The sequence below is a fragment of the Pseudorasbora parva genome, chromosome 10 (assembly GCF_024679245.1).
Source record: "Pseudorasbora parva isolate DD20220531a chromosome 10, ASM2467924v1, whole genome shotgun sequence".
Taxonomy (NCBI): domain Eukaryota; kingdom Metazoa; phylum Chordata; class Actinopteri; order Cypriniformes; family Gobionidae; genus Pseudorasbora; species Pseudorasbora parva.
In genome coordinates, this window is record NC_090181.1 from 9,241,287 (window position 1) to 9,269,269 (window position 27,983).

The 27,983-nt window shown below is 44.0% G+C and overlaps 1 protein-coding gene and 1 long non-coding RNA gene across 3 annotated transcripts; one reads left to right on the plus strand and one right to left on the minus strand.

Annotated features, from left to right (window-relative positions):
- Window positions 1-12: 12 nt before the first annotated feature.
- Window positions 13-27,982, plus strand: LOC137090548 (calpain-1 catalytic subunit-like). 2 transcript variants are annotated; one of them, XM_067454511.1, is made up of 18 exons: window positions 13-132; window positions 578-783; window positions 962-1,013; window positions 1,243-1,311; window positions 1,396-1,453; window positions 1,545-1,619; window positions 14,024-14,283; window positions 14,393-14,471; window positions 16,063-16,205; window positions 16,319-16,452; window positions 16,712-16,883; window positions 17,535-17,591; window positions 17,789-17,874; window positions 24,618-24,689; window positions 24,784-24,944; window positions 25,252-25,418; window positions 25,912-26,117; window positions 27,403-27,982. In XM_067454511.1, exons 7-18 carry the CDS (start codon window positions 14,059-14,061, stop codon window positions 27,440-27,442), a joined length of 1,542 nt encoding a protein of 513 aa, XP_067310612.1. In that variant the 5' UTR covers window positions 13-132; window positions 578-783; window positions 962-1,013; window positions 1,243-1,311; window positions 1,396-1,453; window positions 1,545-1,619; window positions 14,024-14,058; the 3' UTR covers window positions 27,443-27,982. The 2 variants fall into 2 exon arrangements, with proteins under 2 accessions (XP_067310612.1, XP_067310613.1); XM_067454512.1 differs by lacking the exons at window positions 13-132; window positions 578-783; window positions 962-1,013; ... (1 more) ...; window positions 1,396-1,453; window positions 1,545-1,619 and adding an exon at window positions 10,485-10,499.
- Window positions 8,837-9,696, minus strand: LOC137090547 (uncharacterized). Its single transcript, XR_010907890.1, has 2 exons — window positions 9,388-9,696; window positions 8,837-9,211 (listed from the first exon to the last, which is right to left on the minus strand). It is a non-coding gene; the product is annotated as an uncharacterized lncRNA (long non-coding RNA).
- Window position 27,983: the final 1 nt, after the last annotated feature.

Consider the following 27,983-nt stretch of genomic DNA (forward strand, 5'->3'; position numbering starts at 1 on the left):
TGTATCATTTAAATGAGAATGAACGAGTGCGTGTGTGGAGCACGATCATCATTTCAACGATTAAAACATTACGATCAACTCTGTTCTTCACATGAAGATATCATACTTCAGAATACTTGGAATGCAACATGAGTTAATACTTTTATACTGTTTCTGGTCCATTTTTGCAATGAATAACTGTGACCGTACATTTATTTGCCTGTGTTTTATATTGTTGATATGTGTGTAGGTTTAGGGTGGAGTTAGTTGCTCCGAAATATAAAAGTAGGCTTTAATAAATATTCATAAAATCATGTCTACTTTTACAAATGCAAATAATTAAATGTGTGTTGGGAATCCGTGTGTGGATAAGGGTCCGTGTTGATTTCACGGAATTCTGTGAGACCAGGTTGGCTTAGAGTGTAACCTTTATTGTTCAGGTTCCACCCGAGGCAAGTAAAATATATTCACAGTTTCTGTTGTTGGTTTAAAAAGTATTTCAGGTTGTATTAATACATATGGCATCCGTTTTTATACCTTTCTGACACTTTAATTGTGTATGTTCAGTGACACTTGTTTATGTTTCATTATCCTTTAGATGAGATCTGAGGGAAAGTTTGGATCAAGCTTTTTCTATAGCAGAAAGCCTGTGGCAATGAGCGGGGACTATCAGGATGCAAGAGAGGTGATGAAATTATTCAGACTGGAGCCTGGAGAGTATCTCATTGTACCCTCCACTTTCTACCCTAATAAGAACGCAGAATTCATCCTGTCCATTCTGTGCAAAAATGAGATCAACATTCAGTAAGTTGCATGAAGGATGGAACAATTGACCACTCTTCTTTACAATATTCAACATTTAAGTAATTATTTATGCTTGAAAATATGAAAATAAAAACAGACTAATTTATACACTGAAATGTTCACTATTGTGTGCTTTATTACACATGTAGATTTTTTTAAACATGTGTTTTTAATTCAGAAAGGATACAGAAAGGACTGAGAAAGATTTTCTTGTGGATCTTTTAGGCGAGGTAATACACAGAATCATTTGGACAATTTTTGTATTGATATAAGAACTATTTCAGAGACTAATTGCATTTATTGAAAACATCTCGCTGCAATTGCATTTACAACCAACCTTATCTTTTTCCTATTTAGTAAAAAATAGATAGTGTTATCAGAGGTTTGTTTTCTGCTTTAGAAATGGGAACTTGAGTTGTGAAAGTTGCTGATAAGAGCCATCTCCTTTCTCATGTTTAGGGCGGATACACAGAAAAAGTGGATGAAGGATTGAAATCGAAAACTCTGTTTCGACAATATTCTGATCAGGTAACTATGAAAGCTAATATATCATAAAAAAATACAAGCAGCTAAAAGCTTTAAACTCTTGAATGTCTTTTTTTTTGGAAACAGTACAAAGTTGTTGATGCTGAGAAACTTCAACAGCTGCTTCATGAAAATCTACTTAGAGGTGAGTGTTTTATGTAAACTACAGCTAGTTTTACAGTTCAGAAATCTAAAATTGCCTCATAAATCTCACAAATGTGACTTGTACCTTTCAGGGATTTGGCCTGGATTCCTGCAGATGTATAATTGCCAGGCAGATTTACAAAAAAGGGCAATAGTCTGAAAACGAGGTTTGTTCAGGCGCATTGTTGGCACATTGCTATTTTGAGGCAACTAAAATAGACTCTGCCATTGACAAACAAAAAGCTACTCTAAAGTCAATGGCACAATATTTTTTTTGTTATTTAAAGTGTGAGTAATATGCACCTATAGACGGGTGCACAACGTGCGTACACTCTGCTTATTACTGTGAGGACAGAGACGGAGGGAATCTTATGCAAGTAAAAGTTTATTAAAATAAATAGCGAGAAAGAGAGAGAAAGAGTCAAAATCCACAATGGGTCTCAGGAACTGTGATGTTGATGCTCAATACAGAACGGATCTCAGATGTAGATGCTCAGTAAGAACAAATCTCAGGAACTCAGATGTAGATGCTCAGTCAGAACGAATCTCAGGAACTCAGATGTTGATACATAATCCAGAACAGGTCTCAGGATTTCAGATGTTGATGAACAGTCCAGAACGGTGAGGAGCATCTCAGGAACTCAGATGTTGATACATAATCCAGAACAGGTCTCAGGATTTCAGATGTTGATGAACAGTCCAGAACGGTGAGGAGCACCATAATCGCCCAAACGGATCTTGTCTAAAAACGAGACACACCGAAGAGCAGAGGAAAAACATCAATAGTTCACAGAAGAGTACAGTAACAAGTTCAAGGTGTAGTCAGCCACAGTCTAAAACGAGACTCGTTGACAGTAGAAGAATCCGACTAGTCCACAAGGAAATAATCCACAAGAAAGCGTTGCACAGTGTACTCACAAAAATACCGGGAGAGGGAGCAGAAGCCAAAGGAATTAACAAATTCCCACCGAGTCCTGGAGGAAAAACACAGTGAAAAACAAGAAAACCCGATCAAAGACCAACAATAGTCACACACAGCATGGCAGCAAACACCCAGGAGAAACACAACGAACGCGCACAGAACACAGCACACCTGGACCTTAAATAGAGGGAAACACACAACAGCTGTGGAAAACAATCAGGGATAACGAGAAGGGAGGAGACAGAGAGTGCACACAGGAACACAAAAGGTAAACACACAAAAAGAACAACCAATCACACTGGGATCCTGACAGTACCCCCCCTCCCCACGGCCGGCACTGGACGGGCCAGGGAAGCACTCATGCTGTCGTCGACGGAGATCCTCGATCAAACCGGGGTCCAGAATGTCCCGAGCCGGTACCCAACACCTCTCCTCCGGACCGTACCCCTCCCAGTCCACAAGATACTGAAAACCTCTACCCCTGCGGCGAACATCTAGTAATCTCCTGACTGAGTAGGCAGGAGAACCATCCACTAGTTGGGGGGCGGGGGGTTTGGGGGTAGAGACAGGGGGATTAATGGAGGCAAAAATCACTGGTTTAACCCTGGATACATGAAAAACAGGGTGAACCCGACCAAGAGAAAGAGGTAACTTAAGCTTAACTGCCACTGGGCTGACGACCTTGACAATACTGAATGGCCCAAGGAATCTCGGAGCCAGCTTACGAGATGACTCGCGAAGAGGCAGATCCCTGGAAGAAAACCAAACCTTTTGTCCACAGATATAACGAGGAGGAGGTCGCCGGTGACGGTCAGCCGCAGCCTTGGTTCGTCTGGAGTTTTGTAATAATAGGGTTCTAGCTCTTTTCCAAGTGCGTTTGCACCTTCGGACAAAAGCTAAAGCAGACGGAACCGCTGCATCGGGTTCTTGTGATGGAAATAAGGGAGGTTGAAAACCGGTAGCGGCTTCAAACGGAGACAGATTGGTCGAGGAAACGGGAAGAGAATTATGGGAGTACTCGACCCAGGGGAGCTGTTGGCACCAGGAGTTCGGATAGCGAGACGACAGACAGCGGAGCGTACGACCGAGATTCTGATTAGCCCGTTCACATTGACCGTTGGTCTGCGGATGATAATCAGAAGACAAGCTGGCGGTGGCGCCGATCTGTCTACAAAACTCCTGCCAGAAACGGGAGATGAACTGAGGACCCCTATCTGAAACCACGTCAGTAGGAAGACCATGTAACCTAAAAACGTGGTTAATCAGAACCTGAGCCATCTCTTTGGCAGAAGGGAGTTTGGGCAGGGGAATGAAATGGACCGCTTTAGAAAAGCGATCCACCACCGTCAGTATAACAGTGTTACCATCAGACGCCGGTAAGCCAGTGACAAAATCAAGAGCTATATGTGACCAGGGGCGGGAGGGCACGGGCAAAGGTTTAAGCAGACCAACGGGTGGTTGATGAGAGGCCTTATTACAAGCACAAACCTGACAGGCTAATACAAACTGTCTGACGTCAGGACCCATAGCGGGCCACCAAAAACGTTGACGGACGGCTGCCAACGTTCTCCGAACACCAGGATGGCCGACAAACTTAGATTCATGACACCACCGGATGACATCAGAACGCAATGCCTCGGGAACCCACAGACGACCCACCGGGCACCCCTCTGGGACCTCCACCCCTCGTCCGGCCTCCCTCACCCGCTGCTCGATGCCCCAGGTGACCGCCCCGACCACCGTCCCTTCCGGGAGAACGGTCTCGGGCCGATCGGGTTCCGAGCCACCGAACAGACGGGAGAGAGCATCTGGCTTAACGTTCTTAGAACCCGGCCGGTACGAAAGGGTGAAGTTAAAACGGTCAAAGAAGAGCGCCCAGCGAGCCTGCCTGGATGTTAACCTCCTGGCCGAACGGATGTACTCTAAGTTTTTGTGATCCGTCCAGACCAGGAAGGGCTCCGAGGCTCCCTCCAACCAGTGACGCCACTCACCCAAAGCAAGTCTAACCGCCAGCAACTCCCGGTTACCTATGTCGTAATTACGTTCTGCTGGGTTTAACCGGTGAGAAAAAAAGGCGCACGGATGCACTTTCCCGTCAATGGGTGACCGCTGGGACAAAACGGCGCCTACCCCGACATCAGAAGCATCTACCTCAACTATAAACTGGTAAGCCGGATCAGGAATAGAAAGAACAGGCGCAGAGATGAAACAGGACTTTAATTCATCAAAGGCTTTCTGAGCTTCGTTATTCCAACGGAAACCTACTTTAGTGGAGGTAAGAGCAGTAAGAGGTAGTGTTGTAGTACTCGAGATCGGTCTTGGTCTCGAGACCGGTCTCGAGACCACTTTTTAAAGGTCTTGGTCTCGTCTCGGTATCGACCGCATTTTTACTCGGTCTCGTCTCGGTCTCGGGCGAAGATGACTCGGGATTTTGTCTCAAGACCGGTCAAGACCACAGCTGAAGGCATATAAAGAGCAGAAAACTCCACACTGCGCGCACTCTCTCTGTCTTCAAAATAAGCTCATAAGCTCTCTCTCATACTTCACATATTAAGCTAAATCAAAAGTTCAGAAAACCGAATCCATGTTGAACGTTGCGCGTTCGGACAACTGTTTTGAAGTACCGCTCGGTGTGAATTGCGCTCAAAAACGTTTGACCAGCTAAACAGCTGACATAAGTCATACATTAAATAAATAGGAAACAATTTCTATCCAGTTATGAAGTGTTTTCTGTGTGACAAACCTTCCGCGATGTTCTGACAGCCGTGATTCACACACAACGGGTCTGCTAATGTCCGATTCACGACCAAATGACTCATTTGAACCGAATCATTTTAACGACGGTAATAAGAACTGATCTGTTCAACAATGAACTGAACGAATCAGTTTAATCATTTACTCAGAACACCTCAGAAATGAGAACACAAGTGTGCTTACCCAATTTAGCAAGAGTGGAGAGTAAAATTTATTAGTTTTAACTATCCACAGTATTTCAGCTTATGTATGTTGAATGTGTAGTAAAATAAATAGTCTAAAATCATTTAGTTTAGACTGGAGTGAGGTGAAAACAGAACAAAGTTGTTTGTTAGCTAGCTGATCATTTTATTAAATTGTATATGGCAGAAAATGTGGCTATTTGTTAACTGTTAATGCTATTTCTAATATTGATATGATTATATACCAAAACAATTCAACCTGTTGGAACAAAAGACACATCAAGATAAGAGATCATACATAATATGCGATATAACATAAGATAATAAAGAATGATTGTTTCGTTGCATTTTTAAAAAGAAATGGTGTGTGTGTGTGGGGGGTGGGGGGTCTGTCAGCCACCACCATAGACCATTTTTGACCCAAAACCCTGCACATGTGAAATATTTGTTAAATCAAACTGTAGTTAATCAAAAAATACAAGTACAGGGTTTCTTTTCCTTGTTGTTGCACAATAAAGCTGCACAATAACATTTTCAATTTGTAAATGAAAAATATGTACATATGTAAAATAATTTGCTTAAGCAGCATACTAATGCATATCTGTATGATACATCTTCCACCTCCTGTTATTCACATTCATTTAAGACATAATGGACTGTGTCTGAGATTAATACCTCATCCAGATTAGCATTCTTAGGGAACTTTGAGTTTTAAAATGGGATTGAGCGCTTTTCACGAAACAAAACACAAAGCTCTGTCAGTGTTAGTTTGGTGTTTGTGTCCACCATAGACTGTAAACAATATGGACACGTCGTCTTCAGTGCCTCCCATTGACGAAAAGTTCAGTGTTATTTGCTTATAGAAGAAAAATATTAATTCCCACAAAGCTGCAGTGCCTTTTGATTATTTGATCAAAACTTCTCTCATGGTACACTTACACACCCACACATACGAGAGAAGTGCCAATCATATGCATATTCCACATTTTATCATAAGTGTGGGGACATGCATTGGTCTCGGTCTTGACTCGGTCTCGGCTTGTCTTGGTCTTGGTCTTGACTCGGTCTCGGCCCTTCAAAGTCTTGGTCTTGTCTTGGTCTCGACCCTTCAAAGTCTTGGTCTTGTCTTGGTCTCGGTTTAGGTGGTCTTGACTACAACACTAGTAAGAGGTTTAGCGATTTGACCAAAATTTCTGATAAAACGCCGATAAAAATTGGCGAATCCCAGAAAACGCTGTAACTCCTTACGTGTGTCGGGTACTGGCCAATCAGCGACCGCTCTGATCTTAGCGGAATCGGGGCAAATCTTCCCAGCGGCTATAACAAAACCCAAGAACGTAACCGACTGTTTGTGGAATTCGCACTTCTCCGCCTTGACAAATAACTGATTCTCTAATAGCCGTTGTAAGACTAGGCGAACATGCTGGGTGTGTATCTGCATAGAAGGGGAGAAGATGAGAATGTCATCTAGATACACAAAGACAAATTTGTTGATCATGTCTCCCAACACTTCATTAACCATAGTCTGGAAGACAGCGGGTGCGTTCGCAAGACCGAACGGTAGAACGGAATATTCCCAGTGCCCCGAAGGTGTATTAAATGCTGTCTTCCACTCATCGCCCTCCCTTATGCGAACCAAGTGATAAGCGTTGCGCAGATCTAACTTGGTGAAGACACAAGCTCCCTGTAATAATTCAAAGGCAGTCGACATTAAAGGTAAGGGGTATTCATTTTTAACAGTAATGTCGTTTAAACCTCTATAATCAATACACGGGCGGAGGGAGCCGTCTTTCTTCTTAACAAAGAAAAAACCTGCCCCAGCAGGGGAGGTGGAGCGGTGAATGAGACCGGCGGCAAGGGCTTCGTTAATGTATTTGTCCATGGCCTCTCTTTCTGGACCCGAAAGGGAAAAAACGCGACCCTTCGGCGGAAAAGTACCTGGGAGGAGATCGATGGCACAATCATACGACCGGTGAGGAGGCAGGGACGTAGCTCGAGCCTTACTGAACACCCGATCCAGATCAGAATACTCCGCCGGGACCCCCGAGAGATCGGCCGCAGGAATCTGTAAAACAGAACAAACGGGATCAGAAGGAGCAGGACCAAGACAAAACACATGACAAGACGGTGGCCAAGACAATACGAGACTATTCTGCCAATCAACGTGAGGATTATGTTTAATCAACCAGTCATGCCCTAAAATGATGGGTGACTGGGAAGAATGTAACAAGAAAAATTTAAAATCCTCACGATGATTGCCAGAAACAAAAAGACTTACAGAGGGTGTGCAATGAGTGATCTCTGCCATGTGTTGCCCTTTTAAAGTTAAAGCAGACAGATAGTCAGTTAGGGTTACCGCAGGAATTCCCCAAGACTCAGCAAGAGAAGCGTCCATAAAACTCGCCTCAGCACCGGAGTCCAACAAGGCCTGAGAGTGGAACACAGAGTTATTATAGCTGATAGAGACCATCAACATGGTACGAGACCCAGGAGAAGAGCCAAGATGAGAGACGCCCACCGATACTCCCGGGATCACCGGCGGGCGGAACCTTTTGCTGGGCAGGTGAGAGCCTTATGCCCCGGCTTACCACAGTACAGACAGAGACCATTGGTGAAACGATGCTGTTTCTCCTCTGCGGTCAGTCGGAGCCGACCCAGTTGCATAGGCTCCACCGAGGAGGAAGATGGAGAAATATTGTCGCTCACCCTCAGTGACGGATCGGAGAAAAGATGGTGAAACGAGCAGCGAACACTCCGCTGTCTGTGGCGAGCCTCGACTCTGAGAGCCAAATCGATAACTCCTTCTAGAGATGTGGGAAGATCATGTGACGAAATCTCATCTTGAATGCTTTCATTGAGACCCCTTAAGAACTGTGCTTTCTGGGCTGTATCGTTCCACTCACTGGATACGGCGAGGGTCCTGAACTCAATCGCATAATCAGTAACAGTAGACTTATCTTGAGTGAGACGGGTCAATGCGGCAGCAGCTAGGTCTCCTTGAACACTGCGATCAAAAAGCTTGGTCATCTTGGAGCGCAAGGTCTCAAATGTAACACAACAAGGGTCCTTGGCTCCCCAGACCGCCATTCCCCAGTCTCGCGCTCTGCCTGTTAGCAGTGTAAGGACATAAGCAACCTTTGACACCTCAGACGCGAACCTCCGAGGCTGGAGTGCAAAGACTAGTGAGCATTGGTCAAGAAAAGCCTTACAAGACTTAATATCCCCGTCGTAGGTGGGTGGATTAATCACTTGGGGTTCTGGTCCAGAGCTGCTCAAAATCTCAGCTGGTGGTATATGAGCTTCTCTTTCTCCGACTGCCTGTGCCACCTGTTCCAACCTGTTGTGGATCTCAGTGAGACGGCCTGAAAGTAACTGAAAGTCATGTGAAGCTGAGTTGAGTAGGGAAGAGTGCTGGTCTAATCTCGCCCCCTGCTGGGCCAAGGCCGCTTGGAAAGAGTCTCCACTCGCCTGACTTGCAGACTCCATTTCTGGCGCGTTCGTCCTGTGAGGACAGAGACGGAGGGAATCTTATGCAAGTAAAAGTTTATTAAAATAAATAGCGAGAAAGAGAGAGAAAGAGTCAAAATCCACAATGGGTCTCAGGAACTGTGATGTTGATGCTCAATACAGAACGGATCTCAGATGTAGATGCTCAGTAAGAACAAATCTCAGGAACTCAGATGTAGATGCTCAGTCAGAACGAATCTCAGGAACTCAGATGTTGATACATAATCCAGAACAGGTCTCAGGATTTCAGATGTTGATGAACAGTCCAGAACGGTGAGGAGCATCTCAGGAACTCAGATGTTGATACATAATCCAGAACAGGTCTCAGGATTTCAGATGTTGATGAACAGTCCAGAACGGTGAGGAGCACCGTAATCACCCAAACGGATCTTGTCTAAAAACGAGACACACCGAAGAGCAGAGGAAAAACATCAATAGTTCACAGAAGAGTACAGTAACAAGTTCAAGGTGTAGTCAGCCACAGTCTAAAACGAGACTCGTTGACAGTAGAAGAATCCGACTAGTCCACAAGGAAATAATCCACAAGAAAGCGTTGCACAGTGTACTCACAAAAATACCGGGAGAGGGAGCAGAAGCCAAAGGAATTAACAAATTCCCACCGAGTCCTGGAGGAAAAACACAGTGGAAAACAAGAAAACCCGATCAAAGACCAACAATAGTCACACACAGCATGGCAGCAAACACCCAGGAGAAACACAACGAACGCGCACAGAACACAGCACACCTGGACCTTAAATAGAGGGAAACACACAACAGCTGTGGAAAACAATCAGGGATAACGAGAAGGGAGGAGACAGAGAGTGCACACAGGAACACAAAAGGTAAACACACAAAAAGAACAACCAATCACACTGGGATCCTGACAATTACACACAGGGACACGCAGCAGCATGCAAATATTTTGAAATATAAAAAACATTAAAGGATTATTATTATTGCACGTTATGCCCAAAACATCCATTACTCATTAAGTGACTATTTCAAGATGGAGGGGCAACATGGCGACCAGCATTCGACCCCCTCACCCGTATGTATTTTCAATGGCATATTATAAACTTATGAGAACACTTTATTATTTAAAAGAAGTAAATATACATTAATGAGCACATATTTTTGAAAGAACTTATTGTTTTTAGCTAAGAATAAACTAAAAAAAGTTACCGAGTGTAGCTTTAAAGGATTATTATTATTGCTCATTATGCCCAAAACATCCATTACTCATTAAGAGACTATTGACAACCCTTTTAGACCATGGGCCTGGCATGCAGACCATTTTCCCCATTGTGGATTCGGACAGTTCTTAAGTGCACTTATGCCATGTGCTTCAGACCATGTGCTTAGACTGTTAATATATGGCCCTCTGTTTCACCTGAACCTGCACGTCTTTGGATTGTGGGAGAAACTGAGGAAACCCACACAGAACATGTAAAACATGTTAAACAAAAATAAAAATGTTAGGGTAAGCTACCAAGAGTTGTGTCATACAAACTGGTAAACAAAATATGGTTGGATGCTTTTGCATTCCTGAAATAGCTTGAGGTAAAAACCCTGCCGGATATTATGTTTTTAGATTTATTACATTAACAGCATTTATTCTCTTTATCAGGCATATGAGAGAGAGACTCTGTGAAAGTGGGAAGATAACTCTTAATGAGAGTGAGGTAATCCTGATGTCAACATTTAATTTTTTTAATATCTCCAACCACATACAAGAGTTTGATTATTATTATTATTATTATTTGTGGTTTGTAAAGTTCATACATACTGTTTGGTTCTGTTCTTTAAAATATTGTCTTTTGTATTCATCAAAAGAAAGAACTTCATACACTATAGGCCAGTATATTTTGTTCAGTTGAGTACTTACAATATCCCAAATGTTTCCAACATTTTGTGAGAAAATTGCTATTTTAACTAAGGACCCGGGACGTGTCAGCATATAGCGTTTGAGCGAGTCGCCTGTCAATTGCGTCATATCTGCGTTACCCTCGGTTTTATTCTGCAGAAGCACTTTTCTCTTAGCAGTGTGAACATGTCACAGCAGCGCCGAGCGAACGCACAGAGTAACGTCAGAACAATTTTAAACACACTTAAATGTATCTTATATGATAAACAGAGCTGCTTTACCTTATAATCATGACCGGAAACGTGGAAATACTGCAGGCGCCCGGCGACTGTGTCCCGTCCTGTCATAATAAAAGTGCTCGCGAGGCAGGTGTTTGCATTTCAATCGCTCCAGTGGCCGTGCTCAGCTCCACAACACTCGGTCCTGCTCTGCTTCACACTACAGTAACGTTAATAACCGCATCCATGAACATGATTTCTGCCCGAGTCCTATTTTCCACCGGCTGTGAGGTGAAGACCACATATCCCAAGATACTGCGCTCACACTTGCCGTCATCAAACTACGCCTTTGTTTTAAATAGGCGACCTCTAGGGGACGGAAAGTTGCATAGTGCACCTTTAAAAGTAATCTGAATTGTTTCATTGTTTTGATTTTTATGAACTTGTTTCTTTTAATTTAGACAAACTTCAAAAAAAGTGAAACTTGGATGGGATTTCTATTTCACTTAAAAGTGAGATAAGTGTAGATACACCCAGATACACTCCTGAACAAAATCTTAAGACCAGGGGATGCATTGCAAGTTTTACACATTTCGCAGTTGTGGATCATAACCGGGTTGTAAGTGCTGCTACAAAATGCCAAAAGAAGAAACAGGAGCAAGAGAAAAAAATAGAGAGTAGGCAATTTATTGAAAACTGCATTTAAACTCAAACAGGCCGTTCATCAGCTGATCAAAAGTTTAAGACCATAGCCCAAAAATAAACGCACATCAGTACTAAAAGTGTCAAAAAATGACTCAGTAGTGAGTAGCCCCACCGTTCTTGTTGATCACTTCAAAAACTCGTTTCGGCATGCTTGATGCGACTGTTTCCAGGAGGCTGGTGAAGATGGCTTCATGAAGGGCATCCACGGTCTGAAACTGACGTCCATTTTTGTAAACTTCCCTTGCCATCCATCCCCAAATGTTCTCAATGGGATTTAGATCATGGTAACATGTCGGATGGTCCAAAAGAGCAACGTTATTCTCCTGGAAGAAGTCCTTCGTCAGGCGGGCTTTGTGAATTGCAGCGTTGTTCTGTTGAAAGACCCAGTCATTACCACACAGACAGTGGCCCTCGGTCAAGAGGGATGCCCGCTGCAACAGATCCACATAGCCAGTCGCCGTTTGACGCCCCTGCACAACCTGAAGCTCCATTTTCCCATTGAAGGAAAAAGCACCCCAGATCATGATGGAGCCTCCTCCACTGTGCCGCGTAGAAAACATCTCAGGTGGGATCTCCTTGTCATGCCAGTAACGTTGGAAGCCATCAGGACCGTCCAGGTTAAATTTATTCTCATCAGAGAATAAAACTTTCTTCCACTTTTCAATGTCCCATGTTTGGTGCTCCCTTGCAAATTCTAAACGGACAAGTTTGTGTCGTGGGAGAAGACGTGGCCTTTGAAGACGTTTTTTGTTCTTGAAGCCCTTCTCTAGCAGATGAAGATGGTTATTGGGCTGCAGTCAGCATCAGTAAGGGCCTTCATTTGGGTTGAGGATCGACCTGTGTCTTCACGGACAACCCGTCGGATCCTGCGGATCAGTGCAGGTGAAATCTTTTTGGGTCTACCACTTGACTTTTTTGTCCCATAACTCTCAGGATTTTTTAAGAAATGTAAAATGACTGTCTTACTGCGTCCAACCTCAGCAGCGATGGCGCGTTGCGAAGGGCCTTGCTTGTGCAGCTCAACAATCCTGCCACGTTCAAAGAGTGAAAGCCTTTTTGCCTTTGCCATCAGGAGATCTTGACTGCTTGAAGGACAATGACATGAAAGCCATATTTCTGTGCAGATTTGACCTTTTTTTGGGCTATGGTCTTAAACTTTTGATCAGCTGATGAACGGCCTGTTTGAGTTTAAATGCAGTTTTCAATAAATTGCCTACTGTCTATTTTTTGTCTCTTGCTCCTGTTTCTTCTTTTGGCATTTTGTAGCAGCACTTACAACCCGGTTATGATCCACAAGTGCGAAATGTGTAAAACTTGCAATGCATCCCCTGGTCTTCAGATTTTGTTCAGGAGTATTTTGAAAAGTCTGGAATCTGAGGAAGCCAGAGGTACTGTTTCCAGTAATGCAATGAAGAAGAAAAAATTGAAATCTAATCGAAAATTCAAGACTTGTGTAGTCCTCGTCTCTGTCTATAGACCTTCGTTAGGGTAGAGGTCATATGAAAAAAATAGGAATAGACTTGACTTTACAATGGCACGCACTGTATATAGGTCCCAGATCATATCATTTTCAAAGATCACAATTGTAAGGAGTTTTTGTCTACTGACCGTTTCGCTAACTGAACATTGTTAAACAACAGTACAATCCAGCGAACATGCTGTCCTTCTGTTTTCTGTCCCAATCTGGTTTTCATTCCTGACTGAAATGAAATATGGCATTACCTAAGGGCTATTACCTGTGTTTTTGTGCCATTGCCTTCCAATGAATTACCTGATGTCACAAACTGAAACATTTGAGAACCTAGCAGATTCTGTTATGTTACAGCTCTCATTTTATTATATTATAACCATGCTTTTGGGTAAAAATGCAAGATTATTTTCTGTCTAGGTAAGTCTTTCAGTGAGATAAAGTTTGGAATGTTGTAATTCGAGGACAGGACATTTCATGGGTGAAGTTTTACAGTGACAAGCTTATCAAGTCTTCTGAATGGCTGAAAAACAATCCCTTTAAACAGAATAAGGGGGGTGGGATGTACAGGAAAAGAGAAAGAAAAAAAAGTCCACAGGTGTCGAGTATAAAACCAGAGACACAGTGTGAGAAAGCACTCTTTTAGGGTAACTTCCTGACCAACCAGATTGTTACAGGTAAAATGTGGGTTATCACTTTTTATTGTTTTTAATTAATTCTGCACAATAAATCTTTTATTAAAACATGACAAACAACTGCACAATGCTAGACAAGCCTTAAAACACAGTTTTAACTTTTTTAGTTTTATGTTTTGTTAATGATACTTGAGTATTATGCTTCATGAGACTGGTAAGTATATGGTGACAGGGACAGGATAATCTGAAATGAGAAAATCCCTGTCCAATTTAATGAGATTACTTTCATACCAAATGTGAGATTTTTTGTTTGTAGTTTGTCTTTTAGAGATAGACCTCTCTGAGTGAAAAATGCCTCCTCCTCATAAGCGCCATGACTACACGACTGATCATGATGTGGGTTCTCCATCTAACCCTATGGGGTTCCTCGGTCAGGACTATCAGAAGCTGCTCCACGAATCTCTCAGTAGAAACGAGCTGTTCGTGGATGACATGTTCCCTCCAAACAGCAGCTCTATTGGTAGACATGAAGAAGTTGTTCTGGACTACAAGAACATCAAGTGGAAGAGGCCATCAGTATGTAAACAATATTCATTAAAAATAATAATTTGTATTTCTCTGTCTTCATATCTGTGGTCCAATTAAGAAGTGTTGAAATTATACATTGGTTATTCTGTCTAAACAGGAATTAGTGTCAAATGGTAAACCTTTCTTCACTGTTGATGGAATATCCAGGTTTGACTACAAACAAGGGTCCAAATTAGGTAAGTTTAGGTTTATTTGATTACAGTTTGGCTTAGACTCTTAGTTTTTTGGCTTTTAGTATGGATATGTTAGCCTTACTGTTATCTATAAGCTCTAAGTATATCCAAGTGTGCTCTAAAACAACAGAAAAAAAAAATATTTAGAAGATAAAGCGCATGACGCAGGAGCGTTTAGGGGATATCCGAATCCACTTTTGCTAGTTAACGACGGAAAAAAAATGTTGATGCGCCAGGCGCATGATCTAAAAGTATTGTCTCTTAATGAATCATGGGTGCACTGTAAAAAAATTGTGGTGTTTTTTGTTGATTTAACTTAAAAAAGTAAGTAACCTGGTTGCCTTAAAATTTTGAGTTTATTGAAATTAAAAATTTGAGTTGATACAATGAAGGAAATTAGTTTAATAAATAGAAACTCAAAATATTTTTGAATCTGAACCACATAAAAAATATGATAAATCATGAAAATAGCACTATTTGGCATGTTTCACTGCATCATCAGAAATAACACACACATAATTACCCAATATGCTTACAAAATCTTTTAATAATATTTTAATAAAGGTTGTCGAATCTCAAAAAATGTTCATTGTATTAACTCAACATTTTAATTTCAATGAACTCAAAATTTTAAGGCAACCAGGTAACTTTTTTTCTAAATAATTTTTTACAGTGTGTGTTTTGGATCTAACGTGCAACAAACCAGAGTCTCATCCCCCATTCCCTTTAAAAGTTGCGCTTGCACTATCAGGAATTCGCTATTTAAAGACTGAACGCTTCTCCAGAGAGGATTTTTAACATTTAAACATGTTTGTGTGCTGCTGCACGTCCCTGTGTGTAGTAATCAGAGTAATCAGAGTCTACATGCGCTCTGCACCCATCTATAGGCTCAGATTACTAACGGGCCCTTTAGATAACACAAAAATACAGCGCTTTTCACTTTAGAGCAGGTTTTCGTTGGTCCGTGGCGAAGCCTCAAAATAGCAATGCACCAACAATGTGCTTAAACACAAATCGGTCATCAGTTCACACAATTACCATTTTCTACATGGTGAATGGTGTTACATGGTTTTATTTTACATGGCTTCAGAGTTAATCGCACACTCTGGATTAAACCTGAGTTGACAGAGAATGTTTATACCATGCTTTGAGAGACCGTTGAACTCAATCTAAACCAGGTTGGATTCATCTGGATTTGTCAACTCTTAACCTATTCTGAAAATCAGAGTCGGTTCAGCTAGCTTCATGGAGTTGCCTTTAAATAGGCGTAATAAAAATAAACATAAACATAAACAGCATAGCGAAAGTAAAGCGTCAGCCCCTCATGGACAACTGCTGCATAATCGAAAACAAATCAACAACATCGTTAGGTCTGGTCCTCTCTCGTCTTCTGCTGTCGTCACTCCTCCTTTTATCCTCCGGAGCTCCTCCGCAGGACTCTCAGACCGGTATGGCGTTAACATTCACACCACTGGCCTCGCTCCATTCCCATGGCTCTCGTCCCCGCCCTGCTCACCACATAAATGTACAGTACATTATTACATTTGCCATCGTTTGTTTTATTCCATTAGTGAAAACTCTTATTTGTGTTTAGGAAACTGTTGGTTTTTGGCTGCAATTGGGGCTTTAACCTCGACAGATGAGAAGCGCTCTTTTATGACAAAAGACATCATAAACCAAGTCATTCCAGCTGATCAGTCATTCAGCAACAATTATGCAGGGATATTCCACTTCAGGGTGAGATGAATCAGATATATTACTGTTAATGAATCTTTGAAGGAATTTGATGATTAGGAAAACATGTTTCCTCTTTCTAACCCTTCATCTTTTCCTCTCTGCAATTTATACAGTTCTGGCGGTTTGGGAAATGGATTGACGTTGTCGTTGATGATCTACTTCCAACAGCCGATGGCGATGTCATTTTTGTTCATTCAAGGACATCTAATGAGTTTTGGCCTGCCTTACTGGAGAAGGCTTATGCAAAGTAGGGGGCAATAGATCCTTTGAAATAAACACTGCATTCATTTACTTATTGTTTCTTGTCTCAAGAATATTGGTCTGTGATTGGATGCATGGTCTTTTCATTTGATTTATCTCTCTTCATGTAATTATATGTTGGTTTGAGGAACATTTTAAAGTGTTCAGTAACAGACTAACAGTGAATGTGTAAACAGGGTATATTGCATCATTTTTGTTAAACATGTCTGTGTAGCATTTACATTTTACCTTAAAATGGTTGACAGGGTGTGCGGATCCTATGCGGACCTGCATGGTGGATTCATGTCAGAGGCCCTGATGGACTTCACTGGTGGGGTGCACATATTTTTATTTCTGAATGAAGCTCCTGCTTATCTTTGGGACATTATGGATCGTGCAGCCAAGTCACAAACCCTTATGGGCTGTGATAGTTACAAAGTAAGACACCTACTGATAAGTATTTCTGTCATAAACTTTTATTATAGAAATACACTGTCTGGCCAAAAAGATTTGCTGTTTTGAAATAGGCAAAAGTTTAAGAGTCTATGATTGAATCATTATTGCAGTAAGAGATATGTTTCTAGCGTCGTATCTGTTTGGCAACAGTTCTTCTAACCCTAAATGATGGAGTGTGTAGCTTTTCATTTCTTAAAAACATTTTAGTAAGACACATCATGGCCATATTCCAGGAAGACAATCTCACTGACAGATTTAGAGTGATTCTATTTTTTGATACATTTACATTTTGTGTAATTTGTATTGTCTCACATGACTTTGCTTAAATAGGTTTACATGTGTTGCGTATGCATAGCAATTTTGAAGAACGATAAGGAAATAGGCTTGGTGCTAGACTGTCTTTTGACTGTGGAAAAGGCTAAAATTCATGTTTTATGTGAATAAGTGTGAAGTAGTTTGATTTCTCTAATGCAATAAGAAAGTAAAGCTTTACAACGTTTTGGATTAACGCATCAATTCCTTTGTGCAACACCCTTCTGGAAATGGCAAAGAACAGGAAATGGCTCAGATCGCAATTTACAAACATTATAAACATTGATGATGTGTGTAATCTTGTTTGTTTTTTGATTTTAGAAATCATCCAATGACATCATTGGGGGTCATTCTTATACTGTGACAGGGGTTTGCAAGGTAAGACCACAGAAAATCCACCAAATACTTGTCCCTTTAGCCTTCCATATGCTTTTTTTGGTTTATCCCCACATACCATATTCCTGATTATGCATGCATATGTACTTTTTGCCACCTCTAAATTATTTATGTATAAACTACTCTATTAGCTGCGCTCTAAAATGTTAGTCAGCGTCATTCTTGGTTTTGTTGAACAGGTGATGAGTAAAGAAAATCCAGTTAATCTGGTGAGAGTGTTAAACCCATGGGGAGATTCTGAGTGGAAGGGAGACTGGAGTGACGAGTAAGTGATGTTTATTTGCTTTTATAGTACAGTTTTATATGTACAGAGTAACAGCTTCTGTATTTTATTCATTATTGACAAACTGACATCTATGACGTCGCTGTTGGGCGGAAACCTCGTATCTCCATATTTCCTCATGAATCATTGAAGGAGTAAATGAAAACGAGTAAGTGCGCCATGAAGGACTGCTGCTTTTTCATCGTTGGTGCTTGCGGTTTAATATTTTTATAAAATATTTAAATAATATTTAAGTAGCAAACTGGCAGCTCCAGCAGTAATGACAATGTTTATCTTGTACTAGTACTCTGTAATGGAAATTAGCATTCATAAACTTTACTTACTTGTAATACAATTAAATATTTATACCTGTATTATATTACGCTGTACCCACATTGGAATGAATTAGATGAGCGACTCTCACAGTGCATTGTGGGTATTCTCTAGCTATTGAGCATACATCACTTGTACACTTGTTATTGCAGTGCATTGGGGAATTGAATGAGTGCACTCAATAATGTCCACTACGTACACCACTAATGTATGGCTGTCCCTATAGTGGGTGATTTTGGACACAGCCCATGGTTACCCTACGGTTTCGCTAGATAAGAGACTTTGAAACTGCATTGATTTGGACCTTCAACATTTTGGTTGCTATAGAAATCTATAATGTGGAGAAAAATCATGGAATACTTTCCGGAAAAACACGTACACCTTGGATGAGATTGGGGTGAATAAAATATTAGGAAACGTCCCCGGTTACGTATGTAACCTTAGTTCCCTGAGAACAGGGAACGAGACGCTGCGTCAGCTGACGCTATGGGGAACCCCTTCAGCGTGACAGGTGTCTGAAATCGCTATCAAATCACAATCCTACTGACCGTCGGCAGCTGGTGATGTCATCACCGTGCGACCAGGAAGTATAAAAAGGCACCGTGCCAACATGACAACATCCGGTTCGTCTGAAGGGACTGTGGGCAGGCACACCTTGAAGCATGGCCATGTGACGCAGCGTCTCGTTCCCTGTTCTCAGGGAACTAAGGTTACATACGTAACCGGGGACGTTCCCTTTCGAAAGGGAACTCGCGCTGCGTCAGCTGACGCTATGGGGAACGATATACCCACGCCGCCATGCTGAGGGGAGTGCACGCCCCTTACTGGCAGTGAGAACTGCCTGGACGAGTGTTCGCGGAAAGTCTGAACCACTCCCCCTCTAGCCACACAGGCTGCCAGTGACATCATTCCCTACGGTCATAGCCCAAGCTATATGCCTAAGAGAGAACCTAAACAAGTTTTAACTGAGGTTTCCTACTCTCGGCTTGCTCGAGGGCCTGGGACCTACTACTTCGAAGGAAGGAGTCCCTTAAGGGAATGTGGCTAGGGGACCCGAGGGCGCCACCACCCGTCACTTTAATTCGGGAAAAACCTTCACCGAATGCCACCAGGGAGGCCTCACCTGGCATCACTTCTGTGGGACACCCCAGCTTGGCCAACCCTGTCTGTCAAAACAGAGCCTCCGGACGTCACTCTTACTCATGAGCATCCAGACTGAGGGACTGCAAAATGGCAATGTCCTCCTCAGACCGGAACTCGGAGACGGGAATCCTGGAGAGCAGTACTCAGCTTAGTGCTTCTTACCCTTGCCATCGAGGGGAGTCTCTTCTGCTCGATCCTAGGATCTACTGAGCACATTTATTACAGGGGTGCTCAGGAGGCCTAAAAAAGGCCTATGGACTGATCTACCCGGGAGGCCCCGAGGGGGGCCTGCCCGTCTGATCAGACTCAAGCGGCCGTAAGCTCGCAGACGACCCTCAATGAGGGGAGCTCTTAAGCCAGCTTGGTAGGTAACCCATGCTGTAGGCTAGCCAGTCCCTGTCCTGAAGGGACTGCGCAGCAGAAACGGAGTCTCGTTGTGCTAGGGCATGAGCCCGCCCTTGAGTTATACCGGCCCAGGCCGGGACCCACCGGCGGGCAGCCGCTAGCTGTCAGCCCAAAGCCAGTTATACGTTCCCGCTCCAGGGAACCGTTTCTCCTACAGGGAGGCAATGAGGAGCCTCCACCCGGCACCGTTAGTGTTCGCTATTAGCTGTTATCTGTTAAGAGCCGCAGGAAGGTGGCTTTACTGGTTCCTCAGGAGGCTCATGAGGCTATAACACCAGAAGCCACCCATGCTAATGGCTAGCTTGTCACCGAGACCTTTGGTCCGGGAATCCTTTCCCAAAAAGGTCCAAAAAGGCCTAACAGCATAATACACTGGCCTAGCGAGCGTCCCAGCTCGGGGCTCACCCTCAGGCGGCCTGCAGGTAGGTGGCTCTACTGGTTCCTCAGGGGGCTCATGAGGCTATAATGCCAGAAGCCACCCATGCTAATAGCTAGCTTGTCACCGAGACCTGGTCCGGGAATCCCTCCCCAAAAAGGCCCAAAAAGGCCTGACAGCATAATACACTGGCCTACCGAGCGTCCCAGCTCGGGGGCTCACCCTCAGGCGGCCTAGAGCGGCCTACTTCCTGCCAGCCAACGTGCAAACTGTCGGGAGCTGTTGTGTTCCCGGGGCTCGCCTCCAGGGAGGCCTGTTTGATGCCACGTACAGTCCGGTCCTTTTAGGGCGGCCTGGAGAGGCCTATTGCCGAATGGCAGCTCCCTATTAGATTGGTGACAGACGGTGCTTATCCGATGGCAAATCCCACTGGAAACCCCGCAGGGCCGGGAAACGACCATAGGACGGCCTGAAGCGGCCCGTCCCTGATAGCAGACTATGCTAGCCGCCTGGCTAGCACCCACGCACACTGTTGCAAGACCTGGGAACCGGGGCTCACCCTACAGGAGGCCTAAAGCGGCCTAGATCCTGGCAACCAATGGTCGGAACCCTAGGTCACCCCCTCAGGGGACGCCATGTGAGGCGTGCTGAAACTCAGCAAGCCCTTAAAGTCGGGCTGACAGTGGCTGTCTGCTGGCTGATGAGGACTGGGTATCCAGTCACTACCTGGGGACTCATCCCCAGGGAGGCCGTTAGGGGCCTACTTATGACGAGGTTTCTGCTGCAGCCGACATCGTGGCCCATGTGAGCGGGGAGGGTTCTCACCCGCAGGGAGGCCTACTGAGGCCTACCACCTGACCCAGAGTTAACTGCCCGGACTGCCTCGGCTGGCGTCTCCCACCAGCCAGCCTTCTATAGTCGGTCCGCCCCAGCGGCCCATAGCAGCCTTCTGCGACGGCGCAGTCTCTCAGGCAGCGCCTACCAGCGTGGACCTAAAACACAATGCCCATAGCAGTGCACTCAGCCTAAAACGCCTTGAACCCTCTAAAGCGAGGGGAGTACAACTTACGCCACCTGCCTCCAGGGCGGCCGTCTGGTCGTCCAGCGGTCCGCCATCCGCGCAAGGGCGTCAGCCGTGACAGTGTTTCGACTCCAGGGGAGCATCCTACCAACCGATGCTTCCAGATGGTTGCGAAGTACAGCTCGACCCGAGCCTAAAAGGTGAAGCAGAAGACACAGAGCAGAAAGTGAAAGATATTGAACACACACAACCGGCCATTTCCTGAACCAAGCCGGGGGGGCGCCCAGAAGTGGCGGCCGCACTAGCTCTGGGGGGCGGGGCTAGCAAAACCAGTCTGACTGCGCGGCGCGAAGAGACGCCTACCCCGTCCCCACGACCACTGGCTGAGTCGCGATTCATTCTGCTATACACCTTTTTGCATTAAAAACAACCCCCAAATGCAGAAGGGGGGTGGGCATTGGCCGGACGACCCTACTACGGGGAGGCCGGGTAGGGATACAAAGCTCCTGCGGGGATACCGACAGGAGCCCGGGGCAACTGCCAGGGCGATATGCCACCGCGAGACGCCACCGTCATCCCATCAACAGCCTAGGCCAACTTGATGCACTAGCATCGGTCTGATAATCCCACAACAACGGCCCTAAAAAGGACTGGGACAGACCTTACTGTAGTTCATGCGCTAGCCTAACCTCACAAATTCATCTAGATATTTCACTAGCAGAGGTGCCAACGCTACCCAGAGGTGGCTACAGCTAAAAACGTTCGCCAGGAGAACATATGTCAGTTTATATCGCCGCTACATGCCCGCGGTATGTGCGGTGGCCTCAACTGCTCATATTACACATATCCAGAAGAGAAAACAGCCTTATAAACTACTGTTGCTACACTAGCAAACATACAGCCTACATAAACACACTGTGTTTATACAATAATCGTTCTAGCCACCTTTACCGGGGAACTACAGGCCCACTTCTCCAACTGTTACACTTTTCTTCATCTTTTGTAGACAAAATATCCCTCAGGGAAGCATAGAGTCCAAACATACGGCATTGAAAAGAAGAATGTTTGCCCTAAAAGGGGACTCACCCGCTGTCTTCAGTGCCTCATCGCTTCATGTAACATGCATGCTTCGGCGCACTAACCTGAGGGCGGGGCGCTTTATTCTCACATGTAAGGCCGAGGAGTCGGCCGCGAAATCCCGCTTTTCCCAGAGACGATGCACTGTGTGCGGGCAGAGCACACACCGGCCTGGCAGGCCTTCGTCAGAGTCTCACCTCCGCTCATCATCAGCCCGCGCGGCCTGGTGTAAAGCGCGCCCGGGGAGAAAACAGAAAAACAACAGAAAAACAAAGGAGGGGACACAACATCACTTCCGCGCCCTCGGGGGCGGAGACTCACCACCTCGCTTCCGGCGCTGGAAGCGGTTCTTCTCCCCGATGTCCCTCCTCCTGTTGCGGGTGTCCCGCCTCTTCCACGTCCTACTCCTCCACGGAGGGGGCGCACGAGAGGCCACGCTACTGCGTTGGCCCATTTTCTTTTCTTTTTTTTTTTTTTTTTTTGATGGGCCAGGGACACCCTCCTGCCTGGGCGCCACCCCAGACCTCAGCGGAATACACGTTCTACACGCCGCTGAGCGCGCCCTCGCCTCTCTGAACCTTCCCACCACCGCCTCGACGGAGGTGCCGAAAAGCTCAGAGGGCGAGACCGGGGCATCGAGGAGAAAAGCCCTTTTCTTTCACCCCGATGTCCACCAAGTTTTAGCCACCGATGCCTCTCCGTGGCGACCATAGCCGCCATCGACCACCCGATGGCGACTGCTATGTGTTTGGCCGCCCGGAGAGAGAGATCTGTGGTGCGCCACTCAGCCATCGCATCAGGGGGTAAGCCCTCCCCCTGATCGAGGTCCCTCAGCAGGCCAGCTTGATAAGCCTGCAAAACAGCCATTGTGTGCAAGGCCGCCGCCGCCTGACCCGCCGATGTGTATGCCCTGCCATTAAGACGTGAAGTCGTCTTTAATGGTTTCGATGGCAGGGCTGGAGCTCTTAGTGTCGATGGCCGCCCGGACGCGAGACAGTTCGCGAACGTATCGTCGATGGGCGGCATCGACACATACCCTGCCTCGGCCAATCCCCCGACATCAGCAAAATTAAAGCGCTGATGTCGATGGACTCGCGCCGAGTAGGGTTTCTTCCATGCCCCCACGACCTGCTCGTGAAGGTCGGGGAGGAATGGAAGGCTCCCGGGAGCTGGGCGGCTATGGCCATCACATCCAGCAGCTCCTCATACACGGGGCAGGATGGCTGGGAGGATTTGGCCTCAGCCTCATTTTCCTCCTCATCCACAGCCATCCTCTGATCGACTGGAAAAGCACGGGCTGACGAAGAGGAGGAGTCTCCATCCGACTCCTCCTCCGTCCGCCTGCTCTCGCGACCTGGCTGATCGTCCGCGAGCACTGTGTTCTCCAGACGATGAGCCAGATCCATCTGGGAGCCCCAGGACAAACGGCGCCGCTCAGCCTCGGCATGAGCGGGACCGCTCCCAGATGCTGGCTCTTCTTCCCTCGAGAAGAAGACCAAGCGAGAGCGGAGCGTCCTCAGTCGGAAAACGCTCGCAGTTTGCGCAGGAAGCCCCCTCGAGAACCTCCCGCGCGTGCTCTTCCCCCAGGCAGAGCACACAAAGGGTGTGCGTGTCCCCAGGCGTGAGAAACCTGGGACACGGATCAGCGCACTTCCTGTACGCTCCCTTAGATTTACGTGTGCACTTCATTTCACTTTAGAAAGACTTTCTAGCGAACCAGACAAAACAGTCCCTGAAGACGAAAGGATGTTGTCATGTTGGCACGGTGCCTTTTTATACTTCCTGGTCGCACGGTGATGACATCACCAGCTGCCGACGGTCAGTAGGATTGTGATTTGATAGCGATTTCAGACACCTGTCACGCTGAAGGCGTTCCCCATAGCGTCAGCTGACGCAGCGCGAGTTCCCTTTCGAAAGGGAATTTAGATTTTTTTTTAGTAAACTAATCCTTAAATAATATAACGATTCATGCAAGTGTCTGACCATATATAAAGCCACACTATCAACTTTGACAACGCAGTGTTTAATTATAAAAAAAATAAAAGTGTCTTTTCCATTTCCTGAAAAGTACAATTTTTAGAGATACAAGGTATGCGCCTGACAGCAACGATTTATAAGTGTTGGGTAACACATTACAAGTAACACAAGTTATGTAATCAGATTACTGTCCCAAGAAACCAGTGAAGTAATATAATGCATTACTTACCATAAAAGGTAACTAATGCAATTTTGTAGGGAGTAATGCAATATTGTATTACATTACTTTTAAAAGTAACTTTAATCTCTTTGTTCTACCACATACACATACTTACATGTTTGTTTGCATTTGTTTTGCTATATGATATCTTGTGCTTGTGTATATTTTGTTTGTATACTACATACTTCTTTCAGATCATCTTTGTGGGACACAGTGAGTGAGGAGGACCGCAAGTGGCGTGAAAAACTTGACAATGGGGAGTTCTGGTAAGCACTGATCATGTTGTAATATATGACACCTTAATTTACAATGTATGAATCACATATTGGGTATGATTTGCTCCGGATCATTGTTTTGCAGGATGTCAATGAACAATTTCACCAAAAACTTTAAAAGCCTGGATATCTGCTGTCTCTGTCCTGATTTTCTGGATCGATCCCCTGGATGTCACTGGAAATCACAACGCAATTTTGGCAAATGGATCGCTGGGACTACAGCTGGTGGTTCCATGGACAATAAAGGTGTACATGTGAATATAGTGAACATATAATATAATTATCTAGTGATACATATATTATTATTAGATTATGTCCAGATGTTGGTTTCAGTAATCAGACTTTTCTCACACACTTTATAGATTTACACATTGTGTAAAGTTGTTTTCAACTCTGACCTTCTGTACAGATTTCACTAGTAGTTTCACACTTGTTGAGCATAAATTACAATTTCCACTTACAAAGTGCGCAGATATTGTTAAACATCCCTGAACATCTGGACTTGATTAATAAAAATCCTGTGCACAAGCTTAACTATTTTGCTGTGTTGCAGAGACTTTCTGGAAAAACCCTCAGTTTCGTTTGAGGATCGAGGAGCTTAGTGACGACTGTACACATGAGGAGGGTGCTGAAAACATGCAGGTGTCGCTCATCCAGAACCACGAGAAGAGACACAGAAGAAGCCAAAAAAACTACTGGATTGGCATCTATATTTTTACGGTTAGTATTGACAGATGTATCTGCAAGTACTAGGACAGTGATCTTAAAAGGAATGTACAATATCTTCCTCAACAGTGGGAGAATGATGGTCATGGTCATGCTTTAACCTCTGTAGCTATTTACATTTAGACTTATAGAAACTGAGGGTATGTTTACATGACAACAGTACTAAAAACTGAAAAGGTTTTACTTTGCTTTTGATTTTGCATACATACGTCAACACAATCCCCATTTACAAGGATTCGCAAAAACCACTAAAGATGCGGTATTCAGCTGTCAGGCCAGTAGTTGGCGCTGTTACTTAGAAAATAAATATTACCCAAACACTTCAACAAGATTTCAAAAACTTGCACTTTGAAACCTGGATTCAAATGCTTGCATTTTCAGGCCACCAATACGCTGTTTCCTTTTAAATAAACAGCCAAAACGCATATACTCACAAATATTTGACTAGGTCTATATATTATTGATTTATTATTGCATTCTTCTTTAGGTGAGAGGTGAGACTGGGAAGTTCTCAGCTGAATTCTTCAAGGACAAAATACCTGTGGCAATAATGAATTTTGAAAATTTGAGAGCGGTGTCAGGGTTTTTCTGGCTGGAGCCAGGAGAGTATCTGATTGTACCATGTACGAAGAATCCTGGTGAAACAGCCTCCTTCGTCCTGTCTATTTTTTCAAAGCATGAGACACACTTTGAGTAAGTTGTGGTGCAGTCAAATTTTGCTTTTAATTTTAAAAGTCAAAAAAACAAAGACTACCTAGGCCAACAAACACACAATCAAATTTCCTGTTAAAGGCTTATTTGTGTGAAAAACAACCATTAAAGGGGTCATGAACTGGCTTTTTAATTTTTTTTTTACTGTTGTCTGAGGTCAGCTTATGATGTTTGCATGGTTTTTACATGCAAAAACATCATAATGAGTAAGTAATAATAGGCTATTTTCTGCTGTGGTTTTGAGCCTATAGTTCCTGGAATCCTCGGTTTTTATGGGCGGGCCGCACTGAAGACTTGGAAGTAAACGGTATTGCTTGGTTGCTGTTGGATCCGGTTTAGCTCCATGTAGGCCTGTGTTATTTATCTATAATATGTCAGTGGGCGGGGCTACATAAATAGGCATTCATCTTTGGTTAAACCTACACTATGTCTTTTCTGTCTGCTAGAGAGCGCCTTTTGAAAACAAAGTTTGATGACGCCAAGTTTGAGCTCAGAATCTTGGGACATGTTGTCTTCACCTCACAGCCGGTGGAAAAAAATCGGGATAGGACTCAGACAGAACTCAGGCAGAAATCATGTTCATGGACGCGGTTATTAACGTTACTGTAGTGTACGATTGTTGCGCAACACATGGCTAGCGAGCAGTAGGAATTTTATAATGACAGGCCACATTCGCCGGTGCCATTTCGCCTTTATGGTCATGAATATGAGGTAACGCAGCTTTGTTTTATCATATTAGATACATTTAAGTGTGTGACATCCCAGCTCTTTGGTTAAAATAGCAATTTTCTCACAATTTACAAATAGTTGGAAACATTTGGGATATTGTAAGAACTCAACTGAACAAAATATATAACACTGGCCTGGTGGTTTTTGGATATTTTGCTGCAAAAATCCTACATAGTGCACCTTTAGGGCAGCGTTTTTTTACTCAACTCTGACGTCACGGATGCACATTCGAGATCAATCGTTTGCTGAGCCAGCTGTCAATAAAAGCTTTTCTTTGACTCACAATTTTCAGCTCTGAAACGTACAGGATATTCTTATATTACGATGAGCTTTTATATATTTTTTTTTTCGATTCATGACCCCTTTAAATAAATGAATATAATACAATGTTGATGTGCATTACATATGCATGGTTTTAATTTGAAGAAGTAGGCAATGCAGTAGTTTGGTATATAAAATTAATTTGATGTATTCAGTGATTCGTATAACCTGGGGTTTGTCTGTTAGCTTCTGTCATCTAATGTTCTTTTTCCATCAGATACATTGAAGAGACTGAGGAGATGGAGGACGATCCCTAAAGAGAGTGAACCTTTCATACAAAATGGCTTCCTGGAGAAATAAGTCAACTTATGCCTTTCCACTTTTTCTTTGTTGATTCATGCTCAGCTTCAGAATGAGTTACACATTTTTTTAATTCTCCTTAAAAATTCAGTTTGTATTATCTCTATTTACAGCACATAACCAAAGCTAATGTATTCTCTGTCTGGTGCTTGATTTACTGTGTAGTTATAGACCTACTTTTCGGTAACACTTTATTTTACTGTAGTTATAACTACAAATTATGCATAATTGCATGCAACTAACCATAAACCAAAGCCTAATCCTATCCTCTAGCCATATAGCAAGTACATGTAATCAATTGTTATTACTTCATAATACTTATAATTACACTGTTGACCCTTTCCTTACCCCTAAACTTTACCTGTAATTTTCCAGTATCCAACCTCAATATCAGCAAAAGTGTTTTGCAATACAATATGAACACAATAAGTACAATATCTTTTTTGTTGTTGATGTAAGGCCACCTAAACTTGGGGACCATGTTTAACCTACTTTCCC